This window comes from Sciurus vulgaris (assembly GCF_902686455.1).
Source record: "Sciurus vulgaris genome assembly, chromosome: 1".
NCBI classification, from domain to species: domain Eukaryota; kingdom Metazoa; phylum Chordata; class Mammalia; order Rodentia; family Sciuridae; genus Sciurus; species Sciurus vulgaris.
The window spans coordinates 171,116,178-171,136,521 of record NC_136461.1 but is presented as its reverse complement, the minus strand read 5'-3'; the positions used below and the strand labels follow the sequence as shown (position 1 = coordinate 171,136,521).

Here is a 20,344-nt window from a genome sequence, read left to right as displayed (position 1 = left end):
ATTATACTTGGAGATAATGATGTAAACAAATAGTTTTCAAGATATAGGTGGATAATAGACAAATGATAGATAGATAGATAGATAGATGATAGATGAAAATAAATGTTAAAATACATGCACATACACATTCGCTAGCTCCATGCACTGAGAAGTTCTGGTAGCAGTGACACCTCAATAGCAAAGAGTAAGCTGAGTGACTGGATTGTGATTTTTAAACTCTGAACTCCATTCTCCACTAAATGTCACCAAGGATCCTCAGATAAATGACTGATACCAGAGCCAGGCTAGGGGAAGTACAAGATAAGTCACAAGTTTCTTTTTATAAAACATATGTAAGTGCTAAAAGAAAGAAAGTGCTAAAGAATTGAGAGAGATATTATGTCAAAAGGACCCAGAAGCCAGTTTGAAGGAACTCCAAGTAGCCAAATAGGGAACAATGGAAACATGAAAATAAATAACAATAATAACAGATTGTGAAGCCTTCGTTGAAATAAGAATTCATGACTTCAGACTGATATAAAGAGCAAATCGAAAGTATGATAAGAAACAGGTTATTGACACAGACTCAAAGTACCTAACCACAAGATACTTACTAAAGATAAAGGGCAGGATGCCTGGCAAATGTCACCTTAATCAAAGATCAATATCAACATCATCAGTGAAGAGACAAATCTAACTCCTGTGCCTCTTCATAGGATGCAATGACAATGTATTACAGCATCAGTTAATAATTCTGTTACAATGCATAACTCGAACACAGTAAAGAAGACATATCAGATGCATCTAAGTTGAGGGACATTCTATAAAATAACTGGTTTTTAATCTTCACAATCATCAAGTTCATGGAAGTCAAGAAAAGTTTGAAGAAGGTACCAAATTGAAGGATATTGAAGAGACATGACGAGAAAACTCAACACACTATTCCAGACTGGATCCCTGTCCTAAAGCACACACGCTATTGGAAAAATGGAGAAACTGAGGATTAGAGGGTATGTGTTCTCTGATGGAGCCAGGCTCACTTCCTGATTTAGTGCTTGTCTAGTGTTTAAGCAGGAAAATGTCCTTTTGTAGGAAATGCACTTAAATATCTAGGAATACTGTTATCTATGAATGAAATGATCTGTCATCACTTTAGCAACTTTCACTCACATGCTTCAGGGAGGAAAAAAAAAGCAATGATTTGTTCAACAACTTTTCTATATATTTGGGATCATTTCCAAATTAAAAAGAAAGTAAGTCAAGAATGCAAGACAACCGACTGAGACTCTTCAAAAAAATCTGTGTCATGAAAAAAAAGGATAGATTAAAAAAGCTTATGGGACATAAGTAGATGCAATCGTGGTCCTGGATAGGATTCAAGTTTGGATAAACCAGTGATAAAGCACAGTTTGGAGACAATTGGAAAATATATTTGTAGTCTATTATTAGATGAGATGAAATGTGTTCAAATGGAAAACTGGAGATCACTGACAAAAAAAGAAAAAAAAGTAAGTGACTGAACAGAAGTGTGCCTCATGCAATTTCATTTTGTAGGTGAAAAAAAGGAGAAAAACAATGTTCTAGAAGAATTATAGTCACCTTAGCACTGGTACTCACTGAGTAGTAGGAATATTTTTATATTCTGGTTCTTTTTGTTTCTATTTTCTAATAAATGCACATGTTCTGATTCTCTATTAGCAAAAGATCATTTTAAAAGTAAAGTTTAAATAACAATTTGAGAAAAGGGGTCAATAAGGTCAGCATTTGCTACCTTCACCAACTCATGTTTTTATCAACTGAGACATGTCAGTGTTACTGAAGACATCTGGGCAAAGTCTTTGAAGCATCTCCTTGCCTCAGTCCAGGGTTATGGACTCTGCTATGTGTGTCTGAGGGGTGCCTAAGGGGTGCCTACGGTTCAATTAATACATTTTAATACCATGTACAAAAGTCTCGGTTATCTCTTCTGTAAAATGGGGAATAATACTCAGCCTCAGAAAGCTATTGGGAGGATTAAATGAGTTAATATGTCTATAGAGTGCTAAATAAATGATGAATAGATAATGATAGCACATCTGTTATATGCATACAAGATTTATGATCACTGTTTTTTGTTTTATGAAGAGTATGAAGGAAAGGGATACAGGCTCCCAGTTATAGTCAGAACTTGGCATTTCTTTTAATTCATGAATTCTTATACCTTATTTCCTGAATGCCATGCACTGATCTAAGTACTTTAAAAACAATAAATTTTAATCATCATAACAATAATATGAGGAAGTTAATATTACAACTCTCCCCATTTTATAGATGTAGGAAGTAAATTACAAGGAAGCTAATTAGCTCACCTACAGTCACACAGCCAGTAAGAGCAGGGCCAGGATGGGACCCAGGCAGCCCACACTCAACATCAACCACGCTACTGCTCTTATTATCACACAGCCAAGCATAGACAGGATCCTATTTATGTACCAAGTGCTTCCCAAAGGACCCCCCCCCCCGCCTTTTTTTTCTTGGTTCTGGGGATTAAACCCAGGGTTGCTTAACCACCGAGCCTCATTCCCAGTCTTTTTTATATTTTATTGAGAGACAGGGTCTTGCTAAGTTGCTGAGGCTGGCTTTGAACTTGCTATCCTCCTGTCTCAGGGCCACTGGGATTACAGGTATGAGCCACTGTGCCCAGCTCCAAAGACCCTGCCCCCCCTTATAAGTTAACATTTCAAGTTCCAAGTGCATTTCTCCCCAAAACAGTATTGCAAATTAGGTTCAGTTCCTTAGGCTAACCTATTTGAACAGAACAAAACTGTTCAATTTATAGCATGGCTGATTCAGAAAAACTATGGCCTCAAGACCAATGTCCCTCTAGGCCAAGGTTAGTGAATAGGTTTCATCTTCCAACCCAATTCCAATCAATTACTTGTGGCTACATCAAACCCTGTCTGAAGAATTCTGAGGTTGACCTCAGCAGGAGCGCGCAGAAGAATCAATTAATGATGCCTGCACGAATGGAGAAGTGGAAAGAGATACCCCCAAATCATGTATCTGCCATTTCTGCTCTAGATTCTTTTTAAGGATCTAGAAATCAGGCTTGCAACCTTATCATGGTGTACTTCTCCATCCTGAGCCATGAGAAGCCCAAAGAGCAGACAGTGCGGGAATTCTGAGAGCACCGAAGGGAGGTGTCAGGGACAATGGTGGGAGGCCTAATGAAATTGAGGACTGGGACAACTCTGGAGGGGTGACAATATATTCAGAAATATAGATAACATAGAAGTTAATTATGCCTGTGTCAGCCATGCCTGCCATGCTCTTCCTCACCCAGCAAAAATATCACCACCATGATCTACTTACGAGCAAGGTCTTACTCCATTTTCTCTTGCTATAACTGAATTCCCCAGCCTGGGTAATTGGTGAAGAACAGTTCTGGAGACTGGGAAGTCCACAAAGCATGGCACCAGTATCTGCTGAGGCCCTTCTTGCTGCATCTTAATATGGCCGAGCAAGCACAGTCCAGCTCGGTTTCTCTTCCTCTTCTTAAAAATTCACCAATGCCCTCATGGGGGCCCCACTCTTACGACTTTATCTAATCCTAATTACCTCCCAAAGGTTCCACCTCCAACTAACATAAATGATATAGGGATTAAAGTTCTGATACATGAACTTTGGTGAACATATTCAAACTGTACCAGGCAGAGATAAGGGACGTAAAGTATCAACATCTTCGATTCCATTGGCATTTCAAGAAATTTTGGCTCAGAATGGTTAACTAACTCATTCCAGGTCACATGGTGAGGCCCAGCACATCAGTCATGAGTTATATATAAAAGTAATGTCAGAGCAGAATGAAAATGAGTGCCTGTATCCCAGCATGGCATTCCCACAAACCACCAGCAAACGGCTGGACTGCTGAAAACTAAGGTTTGGGATGGGTGGATCCTTGCTCATATTGCTGAGGTTTTCCAGAGAGGACATTAGGATGACAAATAGACTTTGCCTGTGGTTTGCTAACAGCTTGTTTCTTAACATAAGCTAGAAAAAAATTTTTGAAGCTCAAAGGGAGTCCCAAGGTGGGTCGCATTTGAGAGAACACTGCAGCCCAGCAGGCCCCTCAAGTGTCCCATCAGCTTTCGAAGGCATTCACAGTTGCTGCAAGAGCACCCCTGGAGTAAAGCCAAGAAGCTTTAGAAGAAGCCCAGTCCCTTAGACATAGAGGATACTGCCAAGAGCAAAATAAAAAAGGGCCATTGCCTAGCTTGGCATCTGGGTCCTACAGCTGCCAAATCATATCCACTAACCATGCCAAAGTAATCTGGGTAGAAATTCCCAATGAGAGGCCTAGCCGCTCAGCAAGCCAGAAAATGACTTGTAAGCCAGGCAAGAAGTAGGTTCTAGCTCACCAGTGTCTGCTAAGATCACCAGGCAACCTTAAGCAAGTCTTCAGAGAGATTTTAGTTTTGGTCTCTTATTCATAAAATAGGCACTGAGTGAGGCAGAGACAGAGACAGGGACAGACAGAAGCAGGGAGGGAGAGAGAAGAAACTGGGAGGGGCAAGGAGAAGAGGCCATCTGCTAATCCTAGAATCACTGAGACACAGGAATTGCAAGGAAGTTCTGCCTACCCTGCTAAGGAAAAAAAAAAAAAAAAAAAAGAAGAAGAAGAAGGAGGAGGAGGAGGAGGAGGAGGTAAAAAAACTCACAGAAGTGGGTCCAGTCAAGGAGGAGCTTCTCCCACCTGCACATCTGCCTTGGGCTTTTCTTCTCTTCAGATTGTTGGGAGAAAACAGATGGCTGCAGAAGCCTGAATTTTAAATTTATGAATGGAAATTTGAACAGATGTTAGCAATCAAGATGGCATATAAGAATTTTTTTCATACCACGTTTACAGCCCAGCCTCCTTCACATAAATGGGAAAGGGGGTCATAAAAAGGGTAGTTTTTGATCTCAGGGACAGCCTGGACCCAGCATGGTGATTATGCTGCACAACAGAAATATTGAAAGAACAAAGGAAGAAACACTAATCAGTTCCCTGTATAAATGCTAAATATTTATCTGCAAAATGCTCAAATGGATCTGCAAGGAAACCATCAACACATCAGAGGACTTTCTGTGTTTTAACTAGTTGAAATTGAAGCCCAAGTTTTTAACAAATATCCGTGGATACCTACTTGGTTGAATTTTGTTTAGATTGGATGTCATATAGATTGTTTGCTTTGTTTTGCTTGGCTGAAGGTTCCAGACATATGAGGATCTTCCAGATATTCAGAAGAATTGAATAAGAGGTTAATAACAGAGGTCTGTTGATGTGTACAATGCTAGGAACAGAGTTAGGTCCTGAGGGTGAATGTGGTGGTTGAGGGTAGGTGGCAACATGAATCCAAGCTGATCTGGGTCCTCAATGCAATAATCTCCCCCTTTTCCGGGAGGTGGGGGCAAGACTCCCAGTGAGGCCTGAAACTGTGGATCCTGAATAGGCTGTTTTTCTTTTTTCCTATATATACCTACTAAAGTTTAACTGATAAGTCAGGAACAGTAAGAGATGAACAGTAACTAATAATTAAATAGAGCAATGATAATAATATACTGTTAAAAAATTATTTAGAACTTGTGAATTATTAATTTTTGGAATTTTCCATTTAAGAGTTTCTGGTCACAGTTGGAGATAAGGCGGTTGTGGGGAGAGGCTACTGTGCATGTAGAACTGATGGCAAAAGTAAGGACTTAAATATCACAAGGCTGGAGCAAGGTATATGTTGAAGGTTACAGGGATGAAGAGAAAGGAGAGAGGTTAGGGGATTGGACCACAGTGATTCCTGAGGGGAAGATTCTAGAGCTTGTAGCCATCTGAAAAAAGAGTGTCACCAAGTAACTGAGAAAATCATGTTGGCTATACGTTCAAAAGGCCGGACAGTCTGAAAATATTGTAACGGACTGTCAACAAACACATTTCCTTGGGTCTCCAGACTTGGAGGCGACCATGGCTGTGCAGAATCTGACCACTTCTGTCCACCATGATTGTCTCTCTCCTTGGGGGCAACAGTAGCTTCACAGCTGCCCTGCTTTGTTTTTACCCACACCTACCACCCTCGATCAGCCTGTTCTCAACATTGTAATCAAAGCCAACCCTGTGAAGTAGTGGTTCTTAAAAGTTGGGTCTCCGGACCAGCAAGCAGCAGTTGTACCTGAGAAATTTGTTGAAAATGCAGGTTCCACCCACCTGCAGAATTAAAACCTCCAGGGGCGGGCCCCCAAATCTGTTTTAACTAGTCCTCCAGGTGATTTCATACCTGCTGCGGTTTGAAAACCCATTTTAAGGCTAAGTTGAATCACACCACTCCTTGCCTCAAAATCCTGCCATGGCTTTCAGAAGTCATTGCAATGGCTACAAGGCCATGGATACATAATTTGGCCTCTGGATACTTCACTGAATACCCACTACTCTACTCTCTGGTGCATTTGCCCCTCACCACACTCAAGGTTTTGACTTTCACTTCTCCTTCTGCCTGGAATGTTCCCCAGATCCCTAAATCCCCAAGCTCCCCACCCCCACCCACCATGGCACAATGCCTCGCCAGCTCGGACTCCATTCAAGTGTCCCGTTCTTGCTTGATTATGCTACATAATTGTTTTTTTGTCTGTCTGTCTCTTCCTGGGATCTAAAAGCAACTCTGGCAAATAATCAGTGCCCAGGAAGCATTTGCAGATGAATGAATACACCATCTTTTACTGAGGATCTACCAGATGCCAGATTCCATCACCCACCTTGCCTCATTGAATTCCCACAAACCAATATGGTACATATTTACTTTACACCCAAGAAATGAGCTAAGTGAAAAAGATGGGCAAATACTTGAAAAATAAAGGACTAAGATATGGAGTTACTGGGGGAAAAAAAAAAAAAAAAACTTTGCATGATCCTCAAGTTCTGGGTCTGATAGAACCAAATCATCTCTATTTTTTACCATCTTCACTGTTTTTCCCTACCATTGGTCTCACAGAGGAAACACAAGCTTATGCTAGTAATTACCTAAGCAAATTTAATTAAGGAGGCAGAGAAAAAAAAATTCTTACTTTCAGTGACCCCTGGACAAAGTTACAAGTAGAAGGAATTACTTGCTGCTTTGTTTGCTGATATGTTCCCACCGTAAACACAGAAAATAAAGACGTTTTCTGACTATAAACTCACTTCTCTGCCCAATTACTCTGTTCTATTTTAAAATCAGTTCTTATTTTGTTATTAATGACCAGAAGTGGCTACCCTTACTAATTTACTTACCCTTATTAATTTGCTCAAAAATGTGTTCTCTATTATGCATTACGAAGATTCCCCCCACCTCACCCTTTGAAATTAAAGATCGTGGTCTTTCCTAAGCATCTGTCAAAAATGGCAAATGACTGCTAAAAAGTGAGTCTGGAGATGGTTCTTCTAAAAAGATAGTCAGATGTTGCTAGAAGGCAGTCCCAAGGCCATCTTCCTCCTCCATCTTACCTCTTCAAATAATCTCATTTAGTCCCATGGCTTTTAATACCATCTACAGGTTGTTCACTCCTGTGATATCTGTTGGAGGTCCAGGAAGGAAAACAGAACTCATGCTGGGTAATGCAGTAGAGAATTTAGTACTGCAGTCGGTTTCAAAGATGTTGGAAAAGCTGTAAGGGCAAACTGGGGTAGGTGAGGATACCCCGAGAATAGCAGCATCAAGAAGCTGCTACCCTCCCGAGGGCTAGAGAGACAGTGGGAAAGTGGGGTTATGAGAGTTTAGGAGTATCGGGAACTGGAACCATGGAGGAAGGCCTGCCTCGTGGACATTCAAACCACAGAAAAAAGACGCATTCGTGCTAGAGATGCTACACACAACCCAGAGAAGTGAAATGTACTCTGGCTTTTCCCCGCTTCCTGGAAGTTTGATCTTCCATTAGCCAAACTTTCCCAGGGGCTCGATGGCAAGGAAGCTTGGAAAATATAGTTTTCTTGGGTCAGACTTGAACACTCTACTCACTTCCTCTGTCTCCTGCCCCATCCCCTCAATCCATACAGAGCAGCGCTGAAATAAGTGGAACAAATGATGGACAGTACCCCTTAATTTACATCTCCAACTCTGACCTCTTCTCTGAACTCAACCTTCCATTTTGTTTACCTTGCACCTCCACCCGAGTGTCTAATAGTCTTAACGTAGCCCAGAAAGAACTCTTGATCACCATCAGCCAGCTCTCCTTGGAGAATATGGATTCTCACTACTCAGCCACGAATATGGATATCATCTTTGATTCCTTTCTTTCCTTGCTCCCTACTCCCACCAACCTTTCAGCAAGAACTTTTGGTTCCACCTCTCCAAACAGGTCCTCTCCATCTCCATGTTGACCACCTTAGGCCAGGCCACCAACTTTCCTCCCTTAGGTGTCTATAATTACCTCCAAACTGGCCATGCCACTCCCCCTCACTGCATTCTCTTATAAAGCATTACAGGGAGCAGTTCCTGCAGCCCCTGAGGCAAGTGTGAGCAGCAGGAACTGTAAGTCACTGAAGGGAGTGACACAAACCAATTTAGATCTTAACGAGAATGTTCAACTTTCTGGTGGGGAATGAAATACAGGGTAACCAAAATGGAAGAAAAAAGGTCAATTAGGTGATTGTACTTCTCAGTCCACTTCTTCCACCTCTTCTGTCACTGTCCCCTCCCACCCAGCCATTGGTCTACTCCCTGTTCCTCTAACATGCCAAACTTGTTCCCTCCTTAGGGCTTTCCCATCTCCTGAAAGACTTGTCCTGATGTTAGCACAAATGGCCCCACAGCTCTCAAGTCTGAGACCATTCCAGACGAGGCCATAGTGGTCTTGATGGCTGTTCTCATCTCTCTCCTTATGGGCACAGAGCAGGATTGCACTGTTTTATGCCCTGGACCTTTGGTGGGGCCATATGACTTGCTTTGGCCAATGAAATTGAGGCAGAAGTGACAAATCACTACTGGAGAAAAGCTTTAAGATTTACTGTGTGTGTCCACTCTTCCTTTTGCCTCAGGAATTTGAAGTGTTTCAGATAAGGGCTACTCCAAAGGCCAAAGCCCTGGAGCGAGGATGATAATTACCCAGAATACACCTCTCCACCAGCCAATGGATGCATAGCTTGAACGAGAATAAAATCTTTGCTGTCTGAAGTTGCTATGACTGAGATTGTTATCACAGCATACCTCGCCCATCCAGACTGTCAGTCCTTCAGTCTCGTTCCTCAGCCTATATTATGTCCATTGTGGAAATTACCACCAACTGATAATGTCCACTTGTTAGTCTCATTTATTGATTTTATCTCCACTATATATCCTCCTCAGGAAAAGTCCAGGAAAGCTCCTTGTGAGCAGGGTCTGACTACATAGTTCATCACTATACCCTCAACTTCTTCAATGTGTCCTATATAGTCAGTAGGAAAATTTTGTTGGTTGGACTTATAGAAAGAAACATTTGTTACTTGAGCCCTATTTTTACAACAAAACTGGAACGAATGTACCTTGTGCTCAGCATATCTGAAGCACCAAAGTCTAAAGCTTCACTATTATTTGTGGGCTGGACTGGTGGCTAGGGTTACACCCTTCTAGCTAATTCATAGGAAACCAAGTGCTCCCAAGGCTGCCAGAGTTCCTTGGTCAGAAAGGGTTCTGCTAAAGACCATATATAGCAGATAAAAGGAATGGAACCTTATAATCCTGAGTAAAGTTACCCAGGGTTAGGAGACAGTGGGACAAAATTCATTTTCATACTGTTCTACAACTAAAAGGTACACAGATCTGTCCCTCTTACAGGTTTCTATGCTGGCTGAACCTAATACCCCAGAAATGGCCATGTATCACATTTCACTATTGGCATAAAATATTAGCGCTTTTGAAAAGAGCCTTAGTGATCACTCAGTGCAAACTCCATTTATTATCTGGCTTGATTCATTTAGATTGGGATCCTACTCCTGACTTAGGACTTAGAACCTCATGGTGGAGATGGTGTTGCTTAAAGTCATCGACTTTTTAAACCAAATGTTTTAAAATATACTTTTTCTACTACCCCATTATGTAACTGTAATAATTGTATATGGAAAACCTTATAAAATTAACCCTGCAATATTTTTAAATTTTATAATTTTGCTCCTCACTTAAAAATGTTCCTTGAAGTTTCAAAATGTCTAAGATTTTGAATAAGCTTCTAAAAACTATGGAATTATTGTTCTTGTTCTTAAAGCAATCAATACCCTTTGTAGAACATACTAGTTTCTTTAGGACCATCTGAGTGAGGTAATTACATTCTACTCATTTAGCTTTTAGACCATATATTAAATTAGACTGTTTCCCAACAAACAGACATTTCATCTAATCTGCAAAACGAATACATTACCATATTATCAATTAACTAAACATTCGATGTAAAACTATTGACTTTTAACATTAATAGATGGCAATTCCATAATCTTGTTCTACCTAAAGTCAATGATATTAATCAGATTTTAATCCTAAAGTTCATTTACTACACACATGAAGCTAAAATTCTGGTGTACTGTCTCTCCCTCACTCACCCACCTATCCCCTATGGGCTAAAAATGGACAGTTGAAATATAAGTCTCAAACACAAAGTCATATTCACACAAGGGAATAATTTGCATGTGGTTAAGGAAACAGGAACTTTTCACACTGGTTTTAATATTTATATTTTACCAAAATTTTCCTGAACTCAATGATTGCTAAATGCTTTTTATAGTATTATTTTCTGCATCCAAAAAATTAGAGAAAAAAAAAAAAAAACTAAGCAGAAAACAGTACAGTTGAAGAAAACTGGATGTCAGTCTATACGATTTACTTTCGCCATGACAGACTTTATTTTGGCACTTTAACAAATATTTTGCTTTACAGCAGTGACAAAATATTTGCCAGAAAATTTCTTTTCCTGGCACGGATATTCCAAGCAAGTTTTCTGTGAATAGAATTTCACTCTGTTTTGCACATTTAGAGGTATACCCACTACATCCTTAATCTCTGTGATTGAGGGACCCTGCGTGGCTTTAGAAGGGCCTATCATTTCCTTTTATTAACCATTCTAAGCAAAGTGAACTGAATCTGGAAGTGATGGGGCAGGAATTTGAGAATTAAGGCCATTAAGATTTAAGCAAACACTGTTCTAAGTGTTGCTTTAATTTTTTTTTTTAAAGTAGTTCTGTAGCAATTCCAGGGAATGTTCTTTAAATGAAGCATTCGGACTTTATTAAATTATATGTTGGAAAAAGATGACTGTTTTGGCTGTCTTCTTCCCACTTCCGCAGCTCACAGTTTAAAACAAAATGAATGATAAAATAGGAAAAGGAAATGTTCAATATGGTAAGTACCCAGTCAGAGCACCCTCAGACCTTCACATCCTCAGGGGTCACGCCATCAACTTCAATCCTGAGCAGCAGGGTCCTCACTGTAACGCACAAAGCCTCTCTGCCCTTCCCGCCTTCCACATTAAGTGACCTGTAGTGTTCCCATACTGGCTCTTCCATTAAGTTTCAGGAAAACAGTTTCAAAGGTAAGTCAATCTATAGGACTAAACCTGAGATACCTTCTTCCAGAAAGCCCCCTTTGGTTTTTTGGAATTTACTGTTTTAAAAGTTATCTTCAAAAGCAGGCATCTGTCTCAATACTGCCATCGGCTAGCCTCTAAAGATCACAAACTCCGAAATCGCTGGCAGCCTTCCAATATCAGTACCCAGAAACACACGGGAGGATACATTCAGATTTCCTCTGGCCAATTCAGAAGTAAATTTGGTAATAAATAGCTCATTGACAGGCTCTTTGGTCTTGATTTACAGATACTGTGGAAACACTTAGAAATCAAACCCACGTCATCCTTGAGAGCAGATAGTCGTTAGCAAAGGGGGGATGTACATTTGATCGAAAATGTACAAAATTTATAACAGTGACATTTTCAATATTAGGCCACATGATTTATTCAGTAGTTTTATGTTCCCAAATTACAATTTATGTCTATTCATAAGACTACAAAAGTTACCATTAGAATTGTCTGTGCTTATAAAATACCAACTTTTTTAAACTGTTATATATACTCATTAACACCAGTCTGCAACGAGTTACATAGAATCATAGGCACTTCAAAGGCTTAAAAAGATGTTTACAACTTAAATGCATTTTTAAGAACAAAAACTTTTTTTTTTCCTTTAAATCCCTCCTCGTACCTTCAAATTGCAAGAAATTAACAAATACAGTGGCCACAGGAATTTGCAGCAACTTTTCAAAATACTGTAAGCATCTTTGGATTTGCTGAGCTTGTCAGTAACTCACATCAAATCCTCCCAAAAGAAGATCTGATTAGACAGATAGGACTAAACAGTTTTGTAGTAATAATCCAATTTTACACATTAATTTGCTGTTGCAAATCTGCCTGAAGCTACAGGTAATGAAAAATAAAGCAAGTGTAAAATGGATAGTCTGACATTTAAAGATTTACACAAAGTGGAGGTTAAAGTTTACATTATTTTGAAAATCACATGTACACTAAATTACCATTATCTGAATCATTCGAAGACAAATTGCACCATGACAGCTACAAAAGGGTTAGGGTTTGGTTTGTAAGGGGACAAGAGGGGTGGGTAGAGAAGAGGGGACAACAGATAAATTAACAAAAGTAAGACCAACTTGGTAAGGTTCATCTGAGACATGCTGACACAAACGACACGGCTTTTATCTTTGAACCATAGGTTTAAAACAATCATTTCGCGTTTGCACATAAAAGTTTAAACCGATTCCGTGAACATCCAGGGTTTTCATCACATAATATTTTGCCACTGCTATTCACAGAACACTGCAGATGTTAAATTTTAATTTTATGTTGTTCTAAAGAAATACATGAAAAGTTTTAAATACAATGGGATTTTATCATTAAAGTGCCAGAATGGCTCTTCAATGAAAAAAACAAAAAACAAAGATCTTCATTATTCTATGCAAAAGCTTTATTTTGAAAAGTTCAGTGATCTCATAAATAGAGACACTAAGTGTGAGTTTTATGCGTAAAACTCCTTAGTAGGTGCCTTCTGATAAGCAGCACTGGATGGTTTGCGTTCCCCAAGGTCATAGCTCCCTTCGTCCTTCTTTCTCATGCGGTACACCAACAGCAGGATAAGGAAAATCGCAAAGAGAAAGCCAATAACTCCACCAGCGATGACAGCTGAAAGCCACCAAAAGGGAGATTATATTTAGATGAGATTCAAGGGTTGCAGAAATTAGCTTTGTCAAACCCAATCTATTTACATTTTTGTAAAAGGCTCAATTTGAAAACCCATTTAAAAAAAAAAAAAACTTGGATTCAATAAAAGTAATTATGCAAATCTACCATTCCTTAAGAAGGCACAATACTTTCTTTGATTAGTATTAATAACACCCAAAAATCTCAGTAAGAAAAATCTGGTTGTGAACTCAACTAATTCCATACTTTCAAATGCCTTTGTCTTTTCAATACTTACATTTTATATTCTAATCTTCTAATTGCTTTTTCAATGAAAACACAAAACATGACATAATTGACAACATTTTTTAAGAGTAAATATGAAGAAAAGCATGCCCATTTCTTTCTAGTCTTGAATGTAAGACTATTCTTTAAAGGATTAGCTATGCTTAAATCCTGCAAATCTTCATCTTTTAAAACAAATGTTAGCCGAGTGCTGTGGAGCACACCTGTAATCCCAGCTACTCAGGAGGCTGGGGCAGGAGGATCAGAAGTTCAAGACCAGTCTCAGTAATTTAGCAAAATAAAATATAAAGGGGGTGGGGGTTGAGGTTGTAGTTCAGTGGTGGAGTACCCCTGGATTCAATTGCCAGTAATGGAAAAAAAAAGAAAAAGAAAAAGAAAGAAAAGAAAAACAAGTGTTAGAACAGGTTGAGTCTCTTATTGGAAATTCTTGAGTCTGGAAGTGTTTTGGTGTACAAATTTTTTTTGGATTTTGCAATATTTGCATACATAGGAGATATCATGAGGATGGGATCCAAGTCTAAACATGGAATGCATTTGTTTCATTGATACCTTATATACATAGCTTAAAGGAAATTTTATATAATATTTTAAATAATTTTATGCATGGAACAAAGTTCACGCTGTGTGCCTAGGTTTTGACTGAAGCCCATCATATGAGGTCAGGTGGTATCACGTTGGCATTCAAAAGCTTTTGGATCTTGGAGCATCTCAGATTTCAGATTCCCAGATTAGGGATGTTCAAACTGTATTTCCATCAGGCAAATTATAATCAGAGAACATAATTAAATAATTTGTCAACCATCCTCTCTGCAAAGACCATTTCCTTCCCCTAAGTTTGTTTTGAAATCAGGGATGGTCTGGAGCAAGGCTGACTGGACTTCAAACCCTGACACCCCCAATTATAAACTGTTCTGGTTCTATTTAGACCTTTACTCTTCTAGGCTACTTCCCACCCTTGGATTCTACCCAATTACCAGTTGGGTTGAGGGAGCTGGCAGAAAACAAAGTGTGTGCCTAGCCTCTTGCTTCTCACTAGAATGCAGAGGAAGCAAGCTTTTCTACATCTCTGAATACTGCTTAGAAAAAAGAGCCCTATTCAAGCAACCTCCAGTCTGACCCACACCCGCCACTCACCTGCTAGGACTTCTGTCCGTTTAAACAGATTGTCTGAGTGCTTCTCAGTGTACACATTTGTATTCTCTTCAGCAGAGTTCATTTTCCTTTCTGAGTCAGAGCTACGATCTTCTTCCTTATCAATTTCTTCAGGTGACTGGTATGGGAAAAATTAAAACATTACTGTTAATAAACAAGTAAATATGTGTGCATACAAACACATGTGATATGTATATACATATGTCTGCACATATGTATATGCTTATTTATAAGTGAATATATATACTACATATAAATATATATAACATATAATGTGTAGTTTTTATATATATTATATATTTTCTTATTTATTTATTTTAGTGTTGGGGATTGAACCTTGACCCCTGGGGCTCTTAACTACTAAGCTACATTCCCAGTCCTCTTTTTAAATTTAAAAGTTTTGAGGTAGGGTCTTACTAAGTTGTTAAGGGCTCACTAAATTGCTAAGACTGGCCTTGACTGGCCTCTGTAGTTGCTGAGATGACAGGCATGCACTGCCATGCCTGGCACTGTCAATTTTTAAAAAAAAACAATGTGCCAGGAACCAGGGATGTAGCTCAGTGTACAGTGCTTACCTAGCACACACATGGCCCTAGGTTTAACCCCCAACACTGCAAAAAAAATTTTTTTTAAAGTGTTAAAAGTGCTGGAATGAAGGATTAATGGATGAGTATATTGCAATATTCCTTTTTTTCCCAATCAGTTTAGGAAATAATGGGAACTACCATTTTGTATGATGTTTGTTTCAATGGGTGAGGTCCATGGTGGACCCATGTAATTCATGGTTTTGCAGAGTTCATAATAATGCTGATACTATAGTACGCAGACATTTTGTAAGAGTTCTGCTTTTTCACCACTCTTTGACTTTAGGTCACCATCTTCCTTCCGCTGCCCTAATTCTACTTACTCCGCCACCTCTTTGCTATCCAGGACACAGTGATGGCAGCTCCCTTTCAGGCATTCCCTTGTGTCTGACTGTATTCTCTCTGCTCCATGTGGGGAGAAGCCTCTAGACTTACTCAGCAATGCTTCCCTCTACTTAGTCAAGTACTTCGCGAACCCCGGACTAGGACTTCAGAAGACCCAGGTTCTCCACGTAGTTCCTATGGGACTGACCAAGTCATGCCACTTTTCTCAGTTTCCCCATCTAATGAAGGACATTCCAAGGTCCCTAGATACTCCACAGTGCTAAAGAGTAAATCTATGGTAATTACCCTCACTACTTCATTTCCATTCAGTAATATTTCCGCCTTGCCAGATGCCTACAGGCCACTGACCCTGGGCTGTGACACCTTCAACCCTACTTGTCAAGTCTAGAAAGAAATGTACCACTGGACCAGATCAGCCCTCTTTTCCATTTCCATGAATGATAACATATTTGCGGGGGAGAGGACATACCATTTTAACACATTTCATATGGTGTCTTCCTATATCATGGTGCTGTCAATTTGCCTCTCACTAATCTCTCAAATTAAGTTTTTCCCTTGGATTCTCATTTCTGCAGTTTCATTCAGGTCTTCAACACCTCACACCCCAAGTTCCTACAACATCCTGAGAACTGTATGTGTTGGGTAGCTTCTAGTTTCCCCCCAGGCCTACCACTTACTACTCAGAAGAAAAATTCTGAAGGCCATTTCCACCACCTCTTATTTAGTCAAACTGATTCTTAACATCTGTGCTCTGGCTTATGCAATTCTCCTATTCTCAATCCAGATTTGTCCCCTCTTTTCTTCTGATCATTCACCTTTCTAAAACCAGAAAGCACTTTACATTCTACAGAATGTAGATACAGAAATTCTGTGCTGGTCTTCTAACACTGAGCACCATCACTGGCCACCTCAGGAGACTTCACACAAGGTTATACTGAAATAAGAAAATCTGAATTACTTGAAAATCATTAGAAATAAAAAGACCCTACAACTACATATTCTGCTTTAATTGATCTGGGATTAGGGAGGTGGCACTGATTATTATGGTTATTTATTTAAAGCTACCCAGATGATTCTATGGTTTGAGAGCCCCACAGTATGAGAAGGTCAGTTCAAATAAGTTATCTATTCTCTGTTGGGCTGAGTTCTCATTGGTCCACACTATTGTTGGTCCACACTATTGTCAGCTCTATTGGGCTATAAAGATAAGAAGTCTTTTTTTGCTCTTTAATTCTTCCTGAAAACTTCAACAATCTTCATTAGGACTCTATGGTCCAACATGCAAGAGACTGGTCAAACAATAAGTGCTTCTTCAAAGCTGGGGTTCATTCAAAATGGCAGCCTGCTGCTTAAGTCTAACAGGTTAAAAAAATGTAAGAAGAAATGATGTGACCTCCTTGGGTTGCTTTAAACCTTCATTTCTAGGAAGGACCACAAGTTAGACAGGTGAATCAACTGAACTCTAGGGTATGCAAGATGAGTGGATACTGGTCTCAGTCATCAGAACACACTAGGCTTCTGCTGAAGATGGTATGTAATGAAGTGTGATAGAGGGACTGTCTTTCCATTTCAAGCTACAAGAAATCCTGTACTGCCCAAACCTCAACCAGGCATGACTTACAAACTACAGAGGTTATATAGAATATATCATTTCACTGTTGTACGTGTACCCAAGATTTCATTGTTTTCTACGTTATTGTCACAGAAAATCTGAGACATTCACGACCATGGTAAAGCTGAAGAGAGCAGCTCATTGGCAGTATTTTCCCAGATTTTTTTCCATTTTCTTCTCATGGAAAGCCCATCACTAACTGGCTGCCTGACAGAAGGAGAGATAACTCAACAGAGAGAGAACAGATTATCTGAGTTCTAATCAAGGAAGCTTCTCACTGCCCATGAGCACGGCTTTGCTATTAGAGGTTAGGAAAGGGAAGAGAAAATGCAAGTGACAAGACACTTAGGTCCATTTCTTTGCCTACCAGAGTCTCTCCCTAGACAAAACCTAATAGCTACTGCAACATCAGACACCAAGTTTAACTTCTCCATATCATCTTTACCCTGTGATCATGCCAAAACACATGGCTTCACCTCAGGTTTCTTGAGTTCCTAAAGTAATATAAGAGTTGACTTGTCCGGTTCCCTTTGACTCAGCTTCTGCTTTGATAAGAGGCAAAACAAAAAACCAATCACACGAATCAAAAAAACATTCTAGGGATCTAAGGGTGTGGGGACAGAAGGGGTCCACAGAATTGGGAGTCACACCTACACTTACAGGAATCGTCCGTCAGTGCACAAGCCTAAAGGTATTTAGGAACATTTATTTTTAAATTGAAAAGTTCTATTGTATAGAAACTCAGGCTAAGAAGCCACCATTCTACAGTATTCAGCTACTCCAAAATACCTTAACTCTTGAATCTCTACGTGCAAAATGAAATTATGAAAATGTAGCATCAATGACTAAATTAAGTCAATTAAAGATCTGTCACATCCAAGTCTGACTGTTTGGATGTCATAGGAATGGCATGGAGTACAAGATTACAAGGGATGCTCAGCATAAACAAGTGACTGTTCTTTTCAATTTTTAGGCACATAAATTTACCACCAACTAGATAGAATATCTATAACAGTGACATTAATGCCACTGTGAGACCCATTCAAAAGCAAAATCCGCACTAATGGCATCCTAGAGGCAATGTTTAATTCAGCTGTACCATATACAGCTGTACCATATAACTACAAAATGGAAAATTAAATCATCATTATTATTGTTATTCTTGATCAATATTATCACTACCAGTACCTAAGCCATGTTTGATACATAATGAATAGATCTCCCATGAATGGAATTAATTTTTGTTACTACACTGAATGTGAATAATAGAAGGAATATAAAGATATTAAAATGTCCTCATATCTTTCATTTCTAAACTCATCTACCAAATGTCTATATTCTTTGTCTCAATGTGATACAATTACTTCCTTAAGACAATTTTCAGAAGCTTAAATCAATTTTCAACCCACTGCTGTCAAAAGGTCAGAAATCTATGTCGAATTTTGTTTTGCTTAGGTTAGAAGTCTTCTTCACGGAAGGCTAAAACTGACATGGGAGAGTTTCTTGCTTCAAGTAGTGAGTCTTCATGGTTGCTGACTTGAGAAGATTTAGCCTTGAGAAGAGGTCAAATAAAACTGTGGTAAAGGCCAGATGCAACTTTCCACAGCTGTCCCGGATACCTGTGCCACATACCATGAGATGCTCTGTCACCCCAGCCTCACTGCACCTGCTACTTTTCATTTCTCTCCCTTGCCCTGCTTCCATTTATTCAACTTAGACACCAACGGAGCAGCTTCCACACTCGAGTCAGAAACTAATAGGTATGTTTGCCTCAGTCCTTTTACTTACCTTCCCATAGCCTGGTTTGCAACGTCAGTCTTCTAGAAATAAGAACTGACCTTTCTAAGTCTACAGACTGTAGGCTCATCTGGAGAGGGCTGACCTCCTGACTATTCTACACCTGCCAAACCCACCCAGCTGTGCCATCCCTCATACTATGCATTAGGATGGTGGAGGAAGAGGAGGAAATACAAAGGTACTTTGGTAAGGGTAGGAAAAGTCCAGTGATGTTCCTACCTGCAGAGGGGTGCTTTCTACTCCACAGAAGGCATGTCACTACCTTCATGAACAGCCTTCCATATCTTGTCAGCTGTGAAGCTTGGTAGCATCAACAGATGGGTGAACTCCAAAGGAGGACACTCATGTTCCTAAGTTTTCACAAGTAGCATGCTACCCGACTAAAGTGCCTGCAGAGTCTACCACTGCAGTGCTCATTTGGTGGACTGGCTTGGTCTCTTCTGCTCCACCAAATTCAATTAATGTTTAGAGAAGTGCATGCTATGGGGACTCACATTTCATCTTCTTAATGATCCAAGAAATTTGACTGGATCCAGGATTTGAAACCTAGGCCTTCTCCAGACTTTAATAGGCATTTTTCAACTTAAATAGCTTTCCTATTAGTGGATGGTCAATTAATTGTGATATAAGGTTAAGAAGGCCCCAAATCATGAACTCAGTTTTCATTAGCTACTTTGCTCTTTCTAAGGTCAACAATCTCATTCTTAATAAGTCAGAGGTACCCACACTCATCATGATCACTGGAAGAGTCCCAAGTTTACATACCACCAATGGCGGGCCTGAGGAGACTTAAAAGTGACTCACTGAGACTTGTACCATTGTAAGACATGACCCAGAGTCTCATTTAATAACCTGCTTTAGCATATGTAAAGTTACTAATAAGTCTAGCTTAGAACATTCTCTGTGAAATTAAAAATTCTTGTCTTAAGTCAGATAAATAAGGTTTTGCTTCTTAACTGGACTTAAGATGTTCCTTAAGAAATAGAGCCATGTAAAAATAAATTTGTGCTAGATGTGGCAATAGATGCCTGTAATCCCAGAGACTCAGGAGGCTGAGATGGGAGGATCACAATTTGAGGCCAGTCCAGTCTCAGCAAATTAGAGATGCCCTCAGAAACTTAGACCCTGTCTCAAAATAAAAAGGACTAGGGATGTAGCTCAGTGGTAAGGTGCCACTGGGTTAAATCCCTCGTACCAAAATCAAAACCAAAACAAACAAAAAACCCTAAAAACCCAAAACAGATGAAACAAAACAAAAACATTTGTATGTAAGAGCGGCCTGGATGTTAAAAGTAACACGTGAATGGATGCCAAAATGATCCTGAAGCGTAAGAAAGAGCCACTTACAATAATAGAGTGAAAAGACTGTTTGTCCCTATCT

At 39.5% G+C, this 20,344-nt stretch overlaps 1 protein-coding gene across 1 annotated transcript in view; it reads right to left on the bottom strand.

The window, feature by feature from the left end:
- Positions 1 to 11,910: 11,910 nt before the first annotated feature.
- The window catches only part of SDC2 (syndecan 2), a 104,079-nt gene continuing 95,645 nt past the window's right edge, over positions 11,911 to 20,344 (bottom strand). Inside the window, exons 4-5 of the mRNA XM_079100661.1 lie at positions 14,608 to 14,743; positions 11,911 to 13,170 (exon numbers count right to left, since the gene is read on the bottom strand). Coding sequence (XP_078956787.1) covers positions 13,007 to 13,170; positions 14,608 to 14,743 — 300 coding nt within the window. The 3' untranslated portion in view covers positions 11,911 to 13,006. The remainder of the gene's footprint in view (positions 13,171 to 14,607; positions 14,744 to 20,344) is intronic.